The 13,008-nt window shown below is 35.3% G+C and overlaps 4 protein-coding genes across 28 annotated transcripts; 3 read left to right on the top strand and 1 right to left on the bottom strand.

Annotated features, from left to right (window-relative positions):
• The first annotated feature begins 1,391 nt into the window (after positions 1-1,391).
• On the top strand, positions 1,392-5,118 carry LOC107426397 (homocysteine S-methyltransferase 2). 2 transcript variants are annotated; one of them, XM_016036569.4, is made up of 7 exons: positions 1,397-1,778; positions 2,591-2,647; positions 2,739-2,968; positions 3,102-3,231; positions 3,405-3,608; positions 4,382-4,453; positions 4,663-5,118. In XM_016036569.4, the coding sequence occupies exons 1-7, from the start codon at positions 1,602-1,604 to the stop codon at positions 4,822-4,824; spliced, it is 1,032 nt and encodes a 343-aa protein (XP_015892055.3). In that variant the 5' UTR covers positions 1,397-1,601; the 3' UTR covers positions 4,825-5,118. The 2 variants fall into 2 exon arrangements, with proteins under 2 accessions (XP_048317719.2, XP_015892055.3); XM_048461762.2 differs by lacking the exon at positions 4,382-4,453 and having other exon boundaries at positions 1,392-1,778.
• Positions 5,119-5,192: 74 nt separating this feature from the next.
• On the bottom strand, positions 5,193-7,019 carry LOC107426398 (uncharacterized). Of its 2 annotated transcripts, none has more exons than XM_016036572.4 (3): positions 6,880-7,019; positions 5,864-6,005; positions 5,193-5,733 (listed from the first exon to the last, which is right to left on the bottom strand). In XM_016036572.4, exons 2-3 carry the CDS (start codon positions 5,994-5,996, stop codon positions 5,345-5,347), a joined length of 522 nt encoding a protein of 173 aa, XP_015892058.2. In that variant the 5' UTR covers positions 5,997-6,005; positions 6,880-7,019; the 3' UTR covers positions 5,193-5,344. The 2 variants fall into 2 exon arrangements, with proteins under 2 accessions (XP_015892058.2, XP_048317745.2); XM_048461788.2 differs by having other exon boundaries at positions 5,864-6,020; positions 6,880-7,014.
• On the top strand, positions 6,153-11,176 carry LOC125418373 (uncharacterized). 23 transcript variants are annotated; one of them, XM_048461780.2, is made up of 8 exons: positions 6,154-6,397; positions 8,252-8,339; positions 9,325-9,407; positions 9,617-9,730; positions 9,814-10,092; positions 10,281-10,394; positions 10,709-10,781; positions 10,916-11,176. In XM_048461780.2, exons 3-8 carry the CDS (start codon positions 9,345-9,347, stop codon positions 10,951-10,953), a joined length of 681 nt encoding a protein of 226 aa, XP_048317737.1. In that variant the 5' UTR covers positions 6,154-6,397; positions 8,252-8,339; positions 9,325-9,344; the 3' UTR covers positions 10,954-11,176. The 23 variants fall into 23 exon arrangements, with proteins under 23 accessions (XP_048317744.1, XP_048317737.1, XP_048317743.1 ...); XM_048461786.2 differs by having other exon boundaries at positions 8,219-8,339; XM_048461769.2 differs by having other exon boundaries at positions 6,155-6,397; positions 9,316-9,407.
• A 138-nt stretch (positions 11,177-11,314) lies between these two features.
• On the top strand, positions 11,315-13,008 carry LOC107409585 (CST complex subunit STN1). Its single transcript, XM_016017014.4, has one exon. It carries the CDS (start codon positions 12,313-12,315, stop codon positions 12,805-12,807), a length of 495 nt encoding a protein of 164 aa, XP_015872500.2. The 5' UTR covers positions 11,315-12,312; the 3' UTR covers positions 12,808-13,008.

Genomic DNA, 13,008 nt, shown 5'->3' with positions numbered 1-13,008 from the left:
TCTTTATATTGTGTATATATTTTAAGTTTAGAATTATAAAATGGTTTCTGAGGCACCCTCCTTTAGAAGTTTGACTTAACGTATAAATTTTTTCAACTTGTGTATTTTTAACTTAAAGCAGAAGTTGTAATTTGAAACTTCTAATAAATTAAATGAGCTGTTTCTTTCTTCTTTTTTCTTTAGTTTGGTAACTAGATAATGCACGTCTCTGCCAAAAAGAAAAAAACTGCCCATAAGCAATAATGAAGGAAGAGATTAAAAAAAAAAAAAATTGCATTTTTTTTTTTTTTTTTTTTTGTGTTTTTTCGGTGTGTGGATTATGGGTATGCGTATATATCTTTGGGGCGGTGTAATTTAAGTGGTGTCCATATGTTACACCATAAAACCCATTATAACACCACTAAGCTTTTAATTTAGGATCTTGGGCATGCAAATGCTGTTCGTCTAGCATTTTTAGGGGATACTGGTGAGGTGAAATAAACAACAAGAGAGCATTGTGATGGTTGGGCATTTTAGGTGTATTTAGAGTAATATATTCCTTCTGTTTCATCTAGTGGAATCTCCTTGTACTTGCATAGAGAATCAATGATTTCATCAAAAAAAAAATCCAATTTCGCACTTAGTGGGCATCCATTCAGCTCAATAGGTAAGGCAAGAAATTAGAAATCTACTTGAGTCTAAATTTCTAACTCAGGCAATCACAAGACAACACAGTCTGTCCCTTTTGTCCCCATAAGACAGATAAGGTAGATCATCATGAAATTGAAGACATGCTATCATAGGAATTTTTTTATTATTATTATTTTTTTTTTTATAACCAATGTGGTTTTGCTAAATAGAGGGATCAGGACAAGCCTCCACACTTATAAGTAATTGTAACCATTTGAATTTTACATACATGTATATTATTAGAGAGACACTATTTATTTATTTATTTTTTGCTATCCCCCAAGTATTCTTTTTTTCCCAGATAAATTCAAATTCTGTTTATGAAGTTTGGACGGTGATGTTCGTACAAACTGAATTACCACATTCATATTATTATTATTATTATTATTATTATTATTTAGTAGGTTTTGTGCATTCCAACTTAAAAATCATTGTTTTGAAAATCATAAGATTATCCCAATAAACATTTAAATTTAGATACAATCTTATGGGATATATTTTTCGATGATAAAACAAATCACTATATTTTGCTAATTAAATAATAAACATTTACAATAAAAATTTATGTGACATAATGGTAAGGTATCATTTTCTAACATCTTTTATTCTGACTTCAAAGTTGGAACATGACCAATATTTTGACTTCGAAGTTGGAACATCACCAATTGTGAAGATGATTTTATTATTATTATTATTATTATTTTTCCTTTTCTATTCCAAAGTGGGGACATTTCAGCTATATTTAAAACTTATGGGGGTAAAGCAGAATTCGTGAAAACCTTCTGTAACGATAAATTGCTATACCGGCGTGGCATCGCGGAGCTCGGAGAGCACAACGCTCACCAATCAGAGCAACATTACGCGCCGGTCACCAAGACAAAATCTCATACGCGACCCCAATCTGATACATTAGGTTTTACTCGCTGTCTGCGATGGCACTCGGTTTAACAGAAACGTCGTCGTTGTTGATGGACTTACTCCGTCAGGCTGGCGGGGCCGCCGTGATTGACGGCGGCCTAGCGACGGAGCTTGAACGCCATGGGGCTGATCTTAACGACCCTCTTTGGAGCGCCAAATGCCTCCTTACTTCCCCTCACCTTATTCGCCAGGTACTCTCTCTCTCTCTCTGTGTTATTCAGGTCTATGAGAAAGTGAGGTGAAATGGTGAGAAATAAAAATACCGTTTTTGAGATTTATTTAGCATCGAAAAAGGACTAAATGCAAGTGCGTAGTGGTTTGGAGGATCTCTATGGAGGTGGTTCATGTAATGTACTGTGGGGAAATGGGATGGTCTAGGTGCTGGTTGTAAATTCTGCTGTTTCGTTATGGTCATTTTTGATAATTTCAATTGCATTTTTTTTTTTTTCTGTTGGTAACGTGATTCGATCTATGCAATGAGAGCTTAATTTGTTTGGGCAGAAAATCTACAATAATTTTAATCATGTGATTGTCTATTGAGCTAACTATCTACCGAATCATATTATATGCACACACGCTAAGCATAGTTTCTGACTATTTGAGGTTTCTTATTTGGACTTAACTTTCTAAGACGATGGAAATCAAATCCATTCAAACACATTGATGTACATTCTTTTGTTGGTTATTTGGTTAATGAAAAAAACAACTATAAAATTAAGAAATTTGCTGTTTCTTTTATCTATATTTGAATTATAAGGGTTGATAATTTTGGTGACTTTTAAATTATAAGGATCATGAAGTACACGGACTGTAACTTAGTTGAAGGGTCATATACCTCTTTGCTTTTCTTCATTGTGTGTTTCTTTTTTGGGTTTGGTAAACCTTTTACTGTAGTTCCAAGAGACGGGGTCGATTCTTTGATAAAAGCACCCTTGAAAAATATTGTTTAAGTGGAAATTGATCGTTGTAGTTTTAAGCGTTTTTTAAATTTTTTGATGAGCAGGTACACCTTGATTACCTTGAAGCTGGTGCAGATATTATAATCACAGCATCGTACCAGGTAAGTGACCATATTCCTATTCACCAATGTCCGATAATAACTACTCAATCTATTCTCATAGAAATTTAAATGTTGGGTTGCATGCGTGCAGGCCACAATTCAGGGTTTTGCAGCCAAAGGGTTTTCAAAAGAACAAAGTGAATCCTTGCTAAAAAAAAGTGTTGAAATCGCCTGTGAAGCACGAGAACTCTATTATGAAAGATGTAATAAAAGCTCTTCTGATGAGACTGAAGATGAAAGAATTCTCAAGCATCGGCCTATTTTAGTGGCTGCATCCATTGGGAGTTACGGAGCTTATTTGGCTGATGGGTCTGAGTACAGGTGAGTCGTCCTCTCCTAGTAAGTCGTTGCATGAACTGTTTGATGTTCTCAAATTCTGTTGTCTGCATGAATTAGGAATCTGTTGAATGACCACTAATAATAATGTCTTTTCCTGTTCATGTGTCCTTTGCAGTGGAATCTATGGGGATGCTATTACGCTAGAAGTTTTGAAATATTTTCATCGAAGAAGGCTTCAGGTCCTAGCAGAAGCAGGTCCTGACCTTATTGCATTTGAAACAATCCCAAATAAGCTAGAAGCGCAGGTATTGATCTATACTTGTGACATTCATTGAAGTATTATAAAATAGTTTCTTGATAGTAGAGATTAATGTGTAAGATGCGATGATGGCAACTTTAGACTACAGGTGTTTATGTCTTTTTTTTTTTTTTTTTTTTTTTTTTTTTTTGGTTCATAATCTGCCGGGTGGTCATGCAGGCATGTGTGCAGCTTATAGAGGAAGAGAACATAAGTATGCCAGCTTGGTTCGCTTTCAACTCTAAAGATGGTGTCAATGTGGTTAGTGGTGATTCTCTTGTTGAATGTGTCTCAATTGCTGAATCATGCAAGAAAGTTGTTGCAGTTGGAATCAACTGTACTCCTCCTAGATTTATTCATGGACTGATATCATCTATTACCAAGGTATGATCTTCAGGCTGCTATCTTTTTTTGAATTAGCTGTACCTTAATTTTTTTTATTTTTTATTTTGTCCTAGTTTGTTGCTATTAGGATGAAGAAGAAGAAAGAAAGCCAGAGCATTTATATTAATAGATTTATCAAATTTTTTGCTCTTATCATAATTTCTTTAAGTAACACAGAAATTGTCAAGGGGAAACAAAAGAGTCCCATTGTCGTGTGAGATAATGTTTGGATCATATTTTTGTAATATAGTTCCTTAAATCTTTCAATTATCAGCAACTATTCTTCCATTGTCATTTTTCTTACTTTGAGTGGGAATGATGATGATGATGCATAGTATGCAAGGTCTACAAACACAGGGTTAATACACATTTAAAGAGGAGGCAATATAAATAAGGAAAAAAAAAAAGGGCTTTTCAGCTCCCTTAAGCCGATCGTTAGGCCGGATGGCCTTAGTCAAAAGGTTGAGTGGGAATGATGATGATGCATAGTATGCAAGGTTTACAAACACAGGGTTAATAGTGCCTTTTAATCTTTGAGGGCAGAAGAATTAGGATGACGACCTGTCACTACTTCATAGTACATTAATAATTTCTCTTGATCTCCATTCTCTAAGTTCAACAATTTTTGTTCCCTACGGAATATGGGAGAAATTATTGATGGCCTTTTCCTTTTACATTGATTATTTTCCAACATCTTGAACCTATTTTCTCATTCCTCGGTTCTGCATAACTTATGGAATTCTTATTTTTCTTTCTGTGCACAATTCCTTTAGGTGACTCCAAAACCAATACTTGTATACCCAAACAGTGGCGAAAGTTATGATGCAGATAAAAAAGAATGGGTGGTAAGTTCATGCTCAACGGTTTGATGGACACATGGAAATTCACATCATATATGTTCTGCTACAGTGTTCCTTCCTTAAATTCTGAGATCAATAACCACATGTTTGATTTTGCTGTGATATTCGAAGTAAATGTTGTAGAGAGCAGTCTTATAATATGTCATATACCAGCTTTGTAAGCTGTATAATTTGAATGACCGTTTCTGCTGCAGCAAAATACAGGGGTTTCTGATGAAGATTTTGTGTCATATGTGAACAAATGGTGCGAGATAGGAGCATCCCTAATAGGAGGTTGTTGCAGAACCACTCCCAACACCATAAGAAAGATATACAGATCCCTCTCAAATCGACCGACTAGTTCAGCCCCGCAATAACTATATGGGCTTCTTCAATAATTAGGAGTTAGCAGCGTAGTTTCCTGTCCAAGATACTGAGGACGCCTGCACTTGCCCTTTAGAAGTCCTTCCAATATATGAGGGGAAGACCTGACGCAGGCTGTTCGATGAACCTACATGCTACAAATGGGGAAGACCTGACACAATCTTGTATCAATTTTTTTGCCATTTTGGGCAGGGTAATTTCCATGCATGAACAATTTTCTACTTTCTTTCATGTTGTTATTATGCTGCTTTTTTTCCATATTAAATTATGTTTTTGTTCATGAATAATCCTTCAAGTTTTTGTCGCTTTCTGTAGTTTATGAATGGGGAGAATAATGATCTTTTCAATAATATATAAAATGGAAGCAAGGAAGAAATCATCGAGGATTACATTGGTACATTGCAAAACTATGCATTCCTTAAAAAGCAATCACACTACACATGACAGTGGTTAATAACATAATAATCTCTTAGATACAAAACATTTAACAAAGAGCAAAAACACTTGGGCCATCTAAGAATCAAAACCAGAGTAGATCCCGCTGTCTCTCAACAACCTTTTCTCTTCTTCAACATAGTTCTTCCCCCTGCTTGCCTGACCAAGTTCTCTTTTCCTCTTTTCCTTCTGCGAGAAAGACAGATTTTTCTTATCTTTCCTGGTTAGGACGTTGGTTAGTTGTTCTCCTTCGGCAATGGCAGCCCTTGTTTTTCGTCTTTCTTGGTAAGATTCTTCGACGTCGTTTTTGGCGGCTTCCCGTTTCTCCTTCCCGGTAGACCAAGACCAATCTTGGCTCTTTTGCTCTTCCGGTGCTGGCACACCCAAGACTGATGGTCCACCTTTGAACCCATGTTTCCTCAACGCTTCGAAATCTATAGCACCACTCTTACGCTTCCCGGATTTCACTGCAATACCAAAAAACCTCAAAACGCTATAGAAGCAATTCTATCATAAAATAAATAAATTAATTAATTAAACTAAAAAATAAAAATTCTATAAACAGGCCCCAAATTGGTGGTAATGGTAATGGTATACCTTCGGATGGCCCTTTTTCTTTGGAAGCAGATCCCTTTGCTTTTTTCCCATCATTTGCTTCGGATGACGATGACGATGATTCATCAGACGACGAGTCGTCCTCGTTGTCGCTCCATGGCATCGTCCTCTTCATTCTCCGACTCTGAAACAAACAAATCTGTTAAACACCACCACCACAACCACCATTAATCATCATCACGGTAAGGAAATCCAAGGGCTAGGATTAAAAGATGGACAAGATGGATAGGTGGCGGCTTAGATGGCTTAAAAAAAATAAAAAATAAAAAATAAAAAATAAGATGGCTTAAACCGCTAAAGAAATCTGGCTTAAACCCTTCAATCGGCTTAAAGCCTCAAATAGCTAGAGGCTACTCTAAGAGTCAGTAGTCAGAACCCCCATTATCTCCTCCTCAATTCTCAAACCCTTTCTGGCTTTCCACTGAAACTCTCAAAACAATTTCTCTCCTTTCACCTCTCTGAAGGAAGCTGACTCTCAATCTCTGTTGTGTTATTGGTTGCTCACCTTCTTCTCAGGTAATTTATGTTCCTAAAATCTTTTTTCTTTTGTTTTCTTTGTTCATATATGTTATATTTTTCTTTTATCTTGTTGGGTTTATCTGTTTCTGTTAAGCACAAAAAAGGGATGTCACCATTTTTCTTCTAGTGGTTACAAATAAGAATCAGAAACTTTATAATATAGCCATGAAGGTATGGAACTCGATAGGTCTTTGTTTTCATGATTTTAGAAATCGATAGTGCATGTTTTTGCATTATAAGAACCTTGCTCTTCTTCGAATATAACTAATCAACTCAAAGCCTTGAAACTGATTGAATTCCTCATAAATTTGGCACTTTGGAGACCACGAATAATAAAACCCCTCCCCTATAATGAAAATCAATTTCGTTCTCAACATTTAAATAAAGCCTAAAGGATCACCAACGAAAATTCAAAATTCAAAATCCAAAGCAGAATAGTTTATTTAGACGCTAATAAGCCCAAGTAATATCATACTCACTACAGATTAGGTTTGTTTTGGTCGGAGAAATTTCTTTGGCTCAGCGGCGGCGCCAAAACCCAGTTAACCTCCTCCTTTCCCAGTTCCAACCGCTTCCGTGGATTTGGGCTGACATGCGTTAAAGGGAAAGACCTTAGGAGGTAACGTTTGGGGATTTAGAATTTGATTCTTACATTGGGCTGCATGCTTGCTAGCCCATTAGGATAACCCAAATGATTTTGACAATTTAAATATAATTTTTTGATTTTCAAAGCAAAAGCTATTGTTCCTTTCTTTTTCTTTATTTTTTATTTTTTTATTTTTTGTGGTCATTGTAATTAGGGATGGATATATATTGGGTTGGTTCGGTTTTGCATCAAAATACAATCTAATTCTTATTTTTCGATTTAACTAATATAAAATCAAATTCAAATCATGAAGCGTTAAACCCAAACCAAATCAAATTATTTATAATTGATTTGGTTTGAATTGGTTAATCGGTTTGAAACTTACTAGTTTATAAATATATAATATAAATTAAAAGTTTTCCAAACATAAAATATAAATAATAAATTATAGTTATTCAAATATAAAATACAATTAGATTAATTCAATATAGAATAAAATGTAAGATTGCAATCTATAAGTATGCAATCTAAACAAAAAAAATATAAAAATTAAAAAAATTAAAAATTAATATATAAAAGTGAAAAAAATATAGAAATTATATAATATATGATTTGAGTTGGATTGGCTTGAATTGGATTTATACTTTTAATCCAATAACTAATCTAATCCAAACAATTTATGATATTTTGAATCCAATCCAATTCAATTGATATAAAAATCCAATCCAAACCACTAAAAATTGATTGGATTAATGGGTTTGAACGTTAGATTAGATTTTGCTCACCTCTAATTGTAACAATGGCTGCAAAAGCTAATAGTAATTATTTTTGAAAAAATAAAGAGGAACACAACAATTTTTAGAGATTAGCTTGAGAAAAAAAAAAAAAAAAAAGTTTGAGTTCTGTTTAGCATTTATGATTTTAAAACAGCATTTTTTATTCTTAAAACCAAATAAACTACTCTTCAAAATTTATAGGTATGGTTACTGTTTTTAGAAACAAATTTCAAAAACAAACCCATATATATATATATATACACACACACACACACACACATATATATATATATATATTTACAAATCCATATGTTAATTCTTTTTTAAATTATATATTTATAAATCCATATGTTAATTTTTTTTTTTTAATTTTTTTTTGGTGACCCATATGTTAATTTATTGTCCCCAAAAAAAAAAAAAAAAAAACCACCATTTATTAATTTTAAAAATATATAGTTATTCATTTATAATACGATTTTTAAAAACTAGAAATTTGGACCATTCCCAACAAAAGAAAGCCGCACGCACGAAAGAAAAGCCAGCCTAGCACTTTCGCCACCCCTTACTTCCGCAACTGGTATGTTGTTCCTCTCTTGCCTCCTCTGTATCTGTCTGTTGGTTTGCTGAAATTTGTATATTTTGTCTGTTTACTCCATCTGCTGCATCATATATATATATATATATATATATATGTGAGTGTGTGTATATTTTGTTTTTTATTTGCTTAAAATTTAAGCCGAGCTTCTAGGAAACAAGAGTTGACAGCTAGCTTCTGGGAGAGGGCTCAAAAGGCTCGACTTCTTGTCTTTCTTAGAGACAACCAATAAACCTTTTTCTTTTTAATATTCTCTACTCTCTTCTCCTCTAAATTGTTTAAGTTCTTTTTTTGTCTTTTCCTTGTTTGGTTTTTGGTTGGTTTCTAAAATGATTTTTGATGTTGTTGAGTTCTCTGAAATATGGGTTGTCACCAATTCGGATTATGGTAGGGGTTTTAGATATGAAGAGTTGAAGGAGAAGTTGGGAGGGGTCCATAGAAGATGGGGTGTTTACATGATATTGTTGTAGGGAATTTCTTGAGGGGAATGGAGGTGTGGAGTATTATGGGGAGGGTGTACGTATTCTATTTTTTCACAGTTTATTTGTCAAATAAGAATCTTAATCTGATTCAGAATGAAATTCAGCCCTTAGTTGATCTGGTCATTGGTTAGGAACTGGGTGATTGGTAGAGCCAGCAGCATTGGCCATTCACTTTTTAAACCCATTTTTGGGTGAGTTTTCTGATATTATGGTTAAAACTTACCACTTTATGTAGCAAGTTGATATGAATAGGATATGCAAACACGCTCTAGGGTGGTTGGATCACATTTCTAGCTACTTCTCACTGTCTATCAATCTCTCTCAAAAATTTTACCCATCTTACATGATGAACTGGAGAATGATTTGAAGTTGAATAATAGTCTCATATGTTGTGTTTTAGTGCCTGTTCTATTTGGCCAGTTCCGTTTTGGGGTTTCTCTGATAATTTCTAACAGACAATCCATTTCAACACAAAGCAACAGCAGTTTGAACTGCACAGTCCACCATGGAAAATAAGGCTGCTGGTACAAACGGCTCTCTTATTCTGCTGAAGCAAGGCGCTGAAGCTGTAAGTTAAGCTATATCGTACAATTATAGGGACCTGTTTGGGGAACTGCATAGAATTGGGCTTTAAGCTTCCATGCTAAAATGAGATCCAAACACATGAGATGATATAGCTTGCCTTATTTTTCGTAGTTTCCCATGCAGTGGATGATAGTGGGATTTTATTATTCAAAGTTTGCCAATTTGCCTTTTGATTTTGAACTTCCATTACAGAGAGTTTTTGAGTCAACCTTTTCGGGAAGGAGATCAATTGTCAAAGAACGCTTCTCAAAGAAATACAGGCATCCATCTCTGGATTCAAAGTTGACTCTCAAGCGCCTAAATGCGGTCAGTTTATTTGGATTGCTTCCGACCTGTTTATTAATAAAGTTCTATGTTTATTTATGACTTGTCCACAAACTTTTGTGCAGGAGGCGAGGTGCATGACAAAAGCACGACGACTTGGGGTTTATACTCCAGTACTCTACTCTTTGGATCCTTTGCTTCATACACTAACTTTTGAGTATGTAGAGGGTTCCTCTGTCAAAGATATATTTCTTGAATTTGGATTGCATGGTGTTTCGGAAGAACGATTGGAAGATATAGCGATGCAGATTGGTGATGCAATTGGAAAACTGCATGATGGTGGTCTCATCCATGGTGATTTGACCACATCAAACATGTTAATCAGAGGTGGTACCAATCAGTTGGTGAGTTTCTTGCTCTTCTATTTTACTCACAAAGTTACTATACTTCCTCTTGTTCAATTAACCTCCATTTATGATTGAGTAGAGAAGAAGGGATTTGGAAGAGGGAGAGGAATTCTAGTCATCCCTGTTATGCTTTATTTATTTATATTTATGAGTTTGCATAATAATTGTAAATTTCTCCTCTTCAGGTTCTTATTGATTTTGGTCTGAGCTTCACATCAACCCTTCCAGAAGATAAAGCTGTTGATTTGTATGTATTGGAACGAGCTTTGCTCTCAATGCATTCTTCATGTGGGAATGTGGTAAGCCTGACTATTTATTTTTTTAAATTTGCTTTTGAGAACATGCGATTTACAAAAGGTTTTATTTTATTTATTTATTTATTTTGCCCAAAAAGTTGAAACGATATTATGACAGTGGCTTGACAAGGTTTCAAAAGTGGGTTTTACAATGCTTCCAAATTGGTAAAAGATGGAAATCCAAATCTATCATGCGTACTGCTTCTTTTTTCTTTTTTTCTTTTTTTTTGGGGAATTGTCGAATGGTTTTTGAAATTAAATTCAGATTAAAAATGTAAAAATGAGATTTGGTTTTTAATATCTGTATTCATGTATAGATGGATAGGATACTTGCTGCATATCGGAAGTCCTCAAAGCAGTGGTCATCAACATTCAACAAGTTAGCTCAAGGTATGACCTTGTTCTCATACTTGTCCTTGGTTTCCCATTTCTTCATTCTCTTCCCCTGATCGCCAATTTTATATTTATATTATAATTCCTACTAATCATTTCATGGAATATACCTTACTGTTGACAATCCACAGTGAGACAACGAGGTCGGAAGCGAACCATGGTTGGATGAGAATTTGCAGGAGCTATCTAATGCAGAATTAGATGTCTTCAATGGTTGATGAATCCTACAATATAGCGAACAGCTTTCTGTTATATCTATTATGGTATGAGCATCATGGAACCTATTGAAATTTTTAAACAGATTGTAGAACCAGCTATGGATCACTGTATGCATACTCTTGTTCTGACATTGAATAGTTGACATTAATGCAGAGCAAAAGAATTTTTCTTCTCGTTTCACATTCTCCTTGTAAATAGGTAATCGGCATGTTTAGGGCACGATTGATTGTCGTTTGTCTTGTCTTGAGAATATGATAATGATTGTGGAGGTGTCACATAATATGGTTAATGGATGAGGGGTATGTGCATGTAGATCTTGGTTTTCATCATCGAAGAATAGCTGAAGAGGTGATCCTTATATTGCACCTGACTTGGTATACCTAAAAAATTGCTGACTACTTTGTTGTTCAATTTGTAGCACTTGTCTTATGCCACGTGAATTCACGTGAAAGTGGTCCCTTGACCTTGAAAACCTTTTGTTGGTTAGGAGATTTCAGAGCTAATAAAGATGCATACATTCTCGGATGATCGCTGTCATTTGAGAACTATTTTTTGAGCTGATGTTATGAATGTGATGAGGACATAGATTATTTGTGATTTTGAAGGTCACAACTTTCTTACTGGGTACCACTCGGTTGGTGAGCAATTACTCTTGTCTCAACTTGTCTGCTCGCCTTGAAATATAAAAAAAAAAAAAAATCTGTATCTTTTTTTACCTTCCTTTTCCTTGTATTTCTTGCTTCAGTTTGTCTCAATTGACTTTGACCAATTTGTTTCGGCTTCTGGGGTGTTTAGGCCAAACTAAGCCAAGTTAGATCTTCCGGTTCAAGTGAGCTACCATAAACTCGTAATTAATATTAGGGTTGGATGAAATTGCTTCTTCTTCTTCTTCTTCTTCTTCTTTTCAAACATGTCCCGTTGAGTCTGGCCCAACATCTATTTCATCATTAATGTGGCCCAATATTCGGTTTTTTAATGAATAAAAAAACAGAACAGAAAATTGTACTAATTAACTCAGGAAATTCAAATGTTTAAGTTAATTGAATTAAATTCTCCCCCAAAAAAAAAAAAAAAAAAAAAGTCAATTTAATTGAATGATTTCTATTTTAAGAAAAAAAAAAAATTAAAGACTGAGAGCTGTAGCTTGACACGTCAGAAAGACCTGTTTCAGTAAAAATTTAAAAAAAAAAAAGTGAAAAAAAAAAGAAAGAAAAGGATGTTTCCCGCCAAAAGTCGACCAGAAACTCCAAGGATCTTGACGAACCAAATCCAAAGTGTTAGTATCTCTGAAAGCCGGATTTGAGGTGCGATGGACAACCGTCTCTGCAACACCCACGTAAAGCTCTTGGCTTTCGACCTCCTCTCTCTCACTCAAACCCCCTCCTTCTCCGATCCCATCTCTTTCTCTCGCAAAGGCATCCTCCTTTCGCGCCTCGAGACGGTCGGCGTCGTCACTTCCCGCGATCTCAAACCCAACAAATTCCTCAAATTCACCGTCGACGACGGCACCGGCTGCATCACCTGCATCCTCTGGCTCAACCATCTCAATTCCCCTTACTTTTCCCGCCGACACCCATCAGATGTTCGACTAATTGCCAACGCCGCCGACCGCTTTGCTGCCCATGTCAAGCTCGGCGTCGTCGCTAGAGTCCGCGGCCGGATCACTAGCTTTAGGGGTGAGTTGCAGATCACCGTTTCGGATGTGGTGATCGAGAGGGACCCCAATGCGGAAATCTTGCACTGGTTGGATTGCGTGAGGTTGGCCCGCAACTGTTACGATGTTGTGGCGTCTCAACGTAAATAGTAAAGATAAATTTTTGATGGAATTGCTATTGATTTATATATATATATATTGTATGAAGTTTGAATTGGGTTTTGTAATTTTGTGAGTTTGCTCAAATTTGTAAGTTCAAGCGCCTGTATTATGCAATGATAATATTAGGGATTGTTGTTAAATTTGTTCAAATTTTTTGGGTCTTTTTGGCTCTCTATCAGTAGGTTTTGC

The sequence above is a fragment of the Ziziphus jujuba genome, chromosome 9, assembly GCF_031755915.1.
Source record: "Ziziphus jujuba cultivar Dongzao chromosome 9, ASM3175591v1".
Taxonomy (NCBI): Eukaryota; Viridiplantae; Streptophyta; class Magnoliopsida; order Rosales; family Rhamnaceae; genus Ziziphus; species Ziziphus jujuba.
This window is presented reverse-complemented; position numbering and strand designations above follow the sequence as displayed.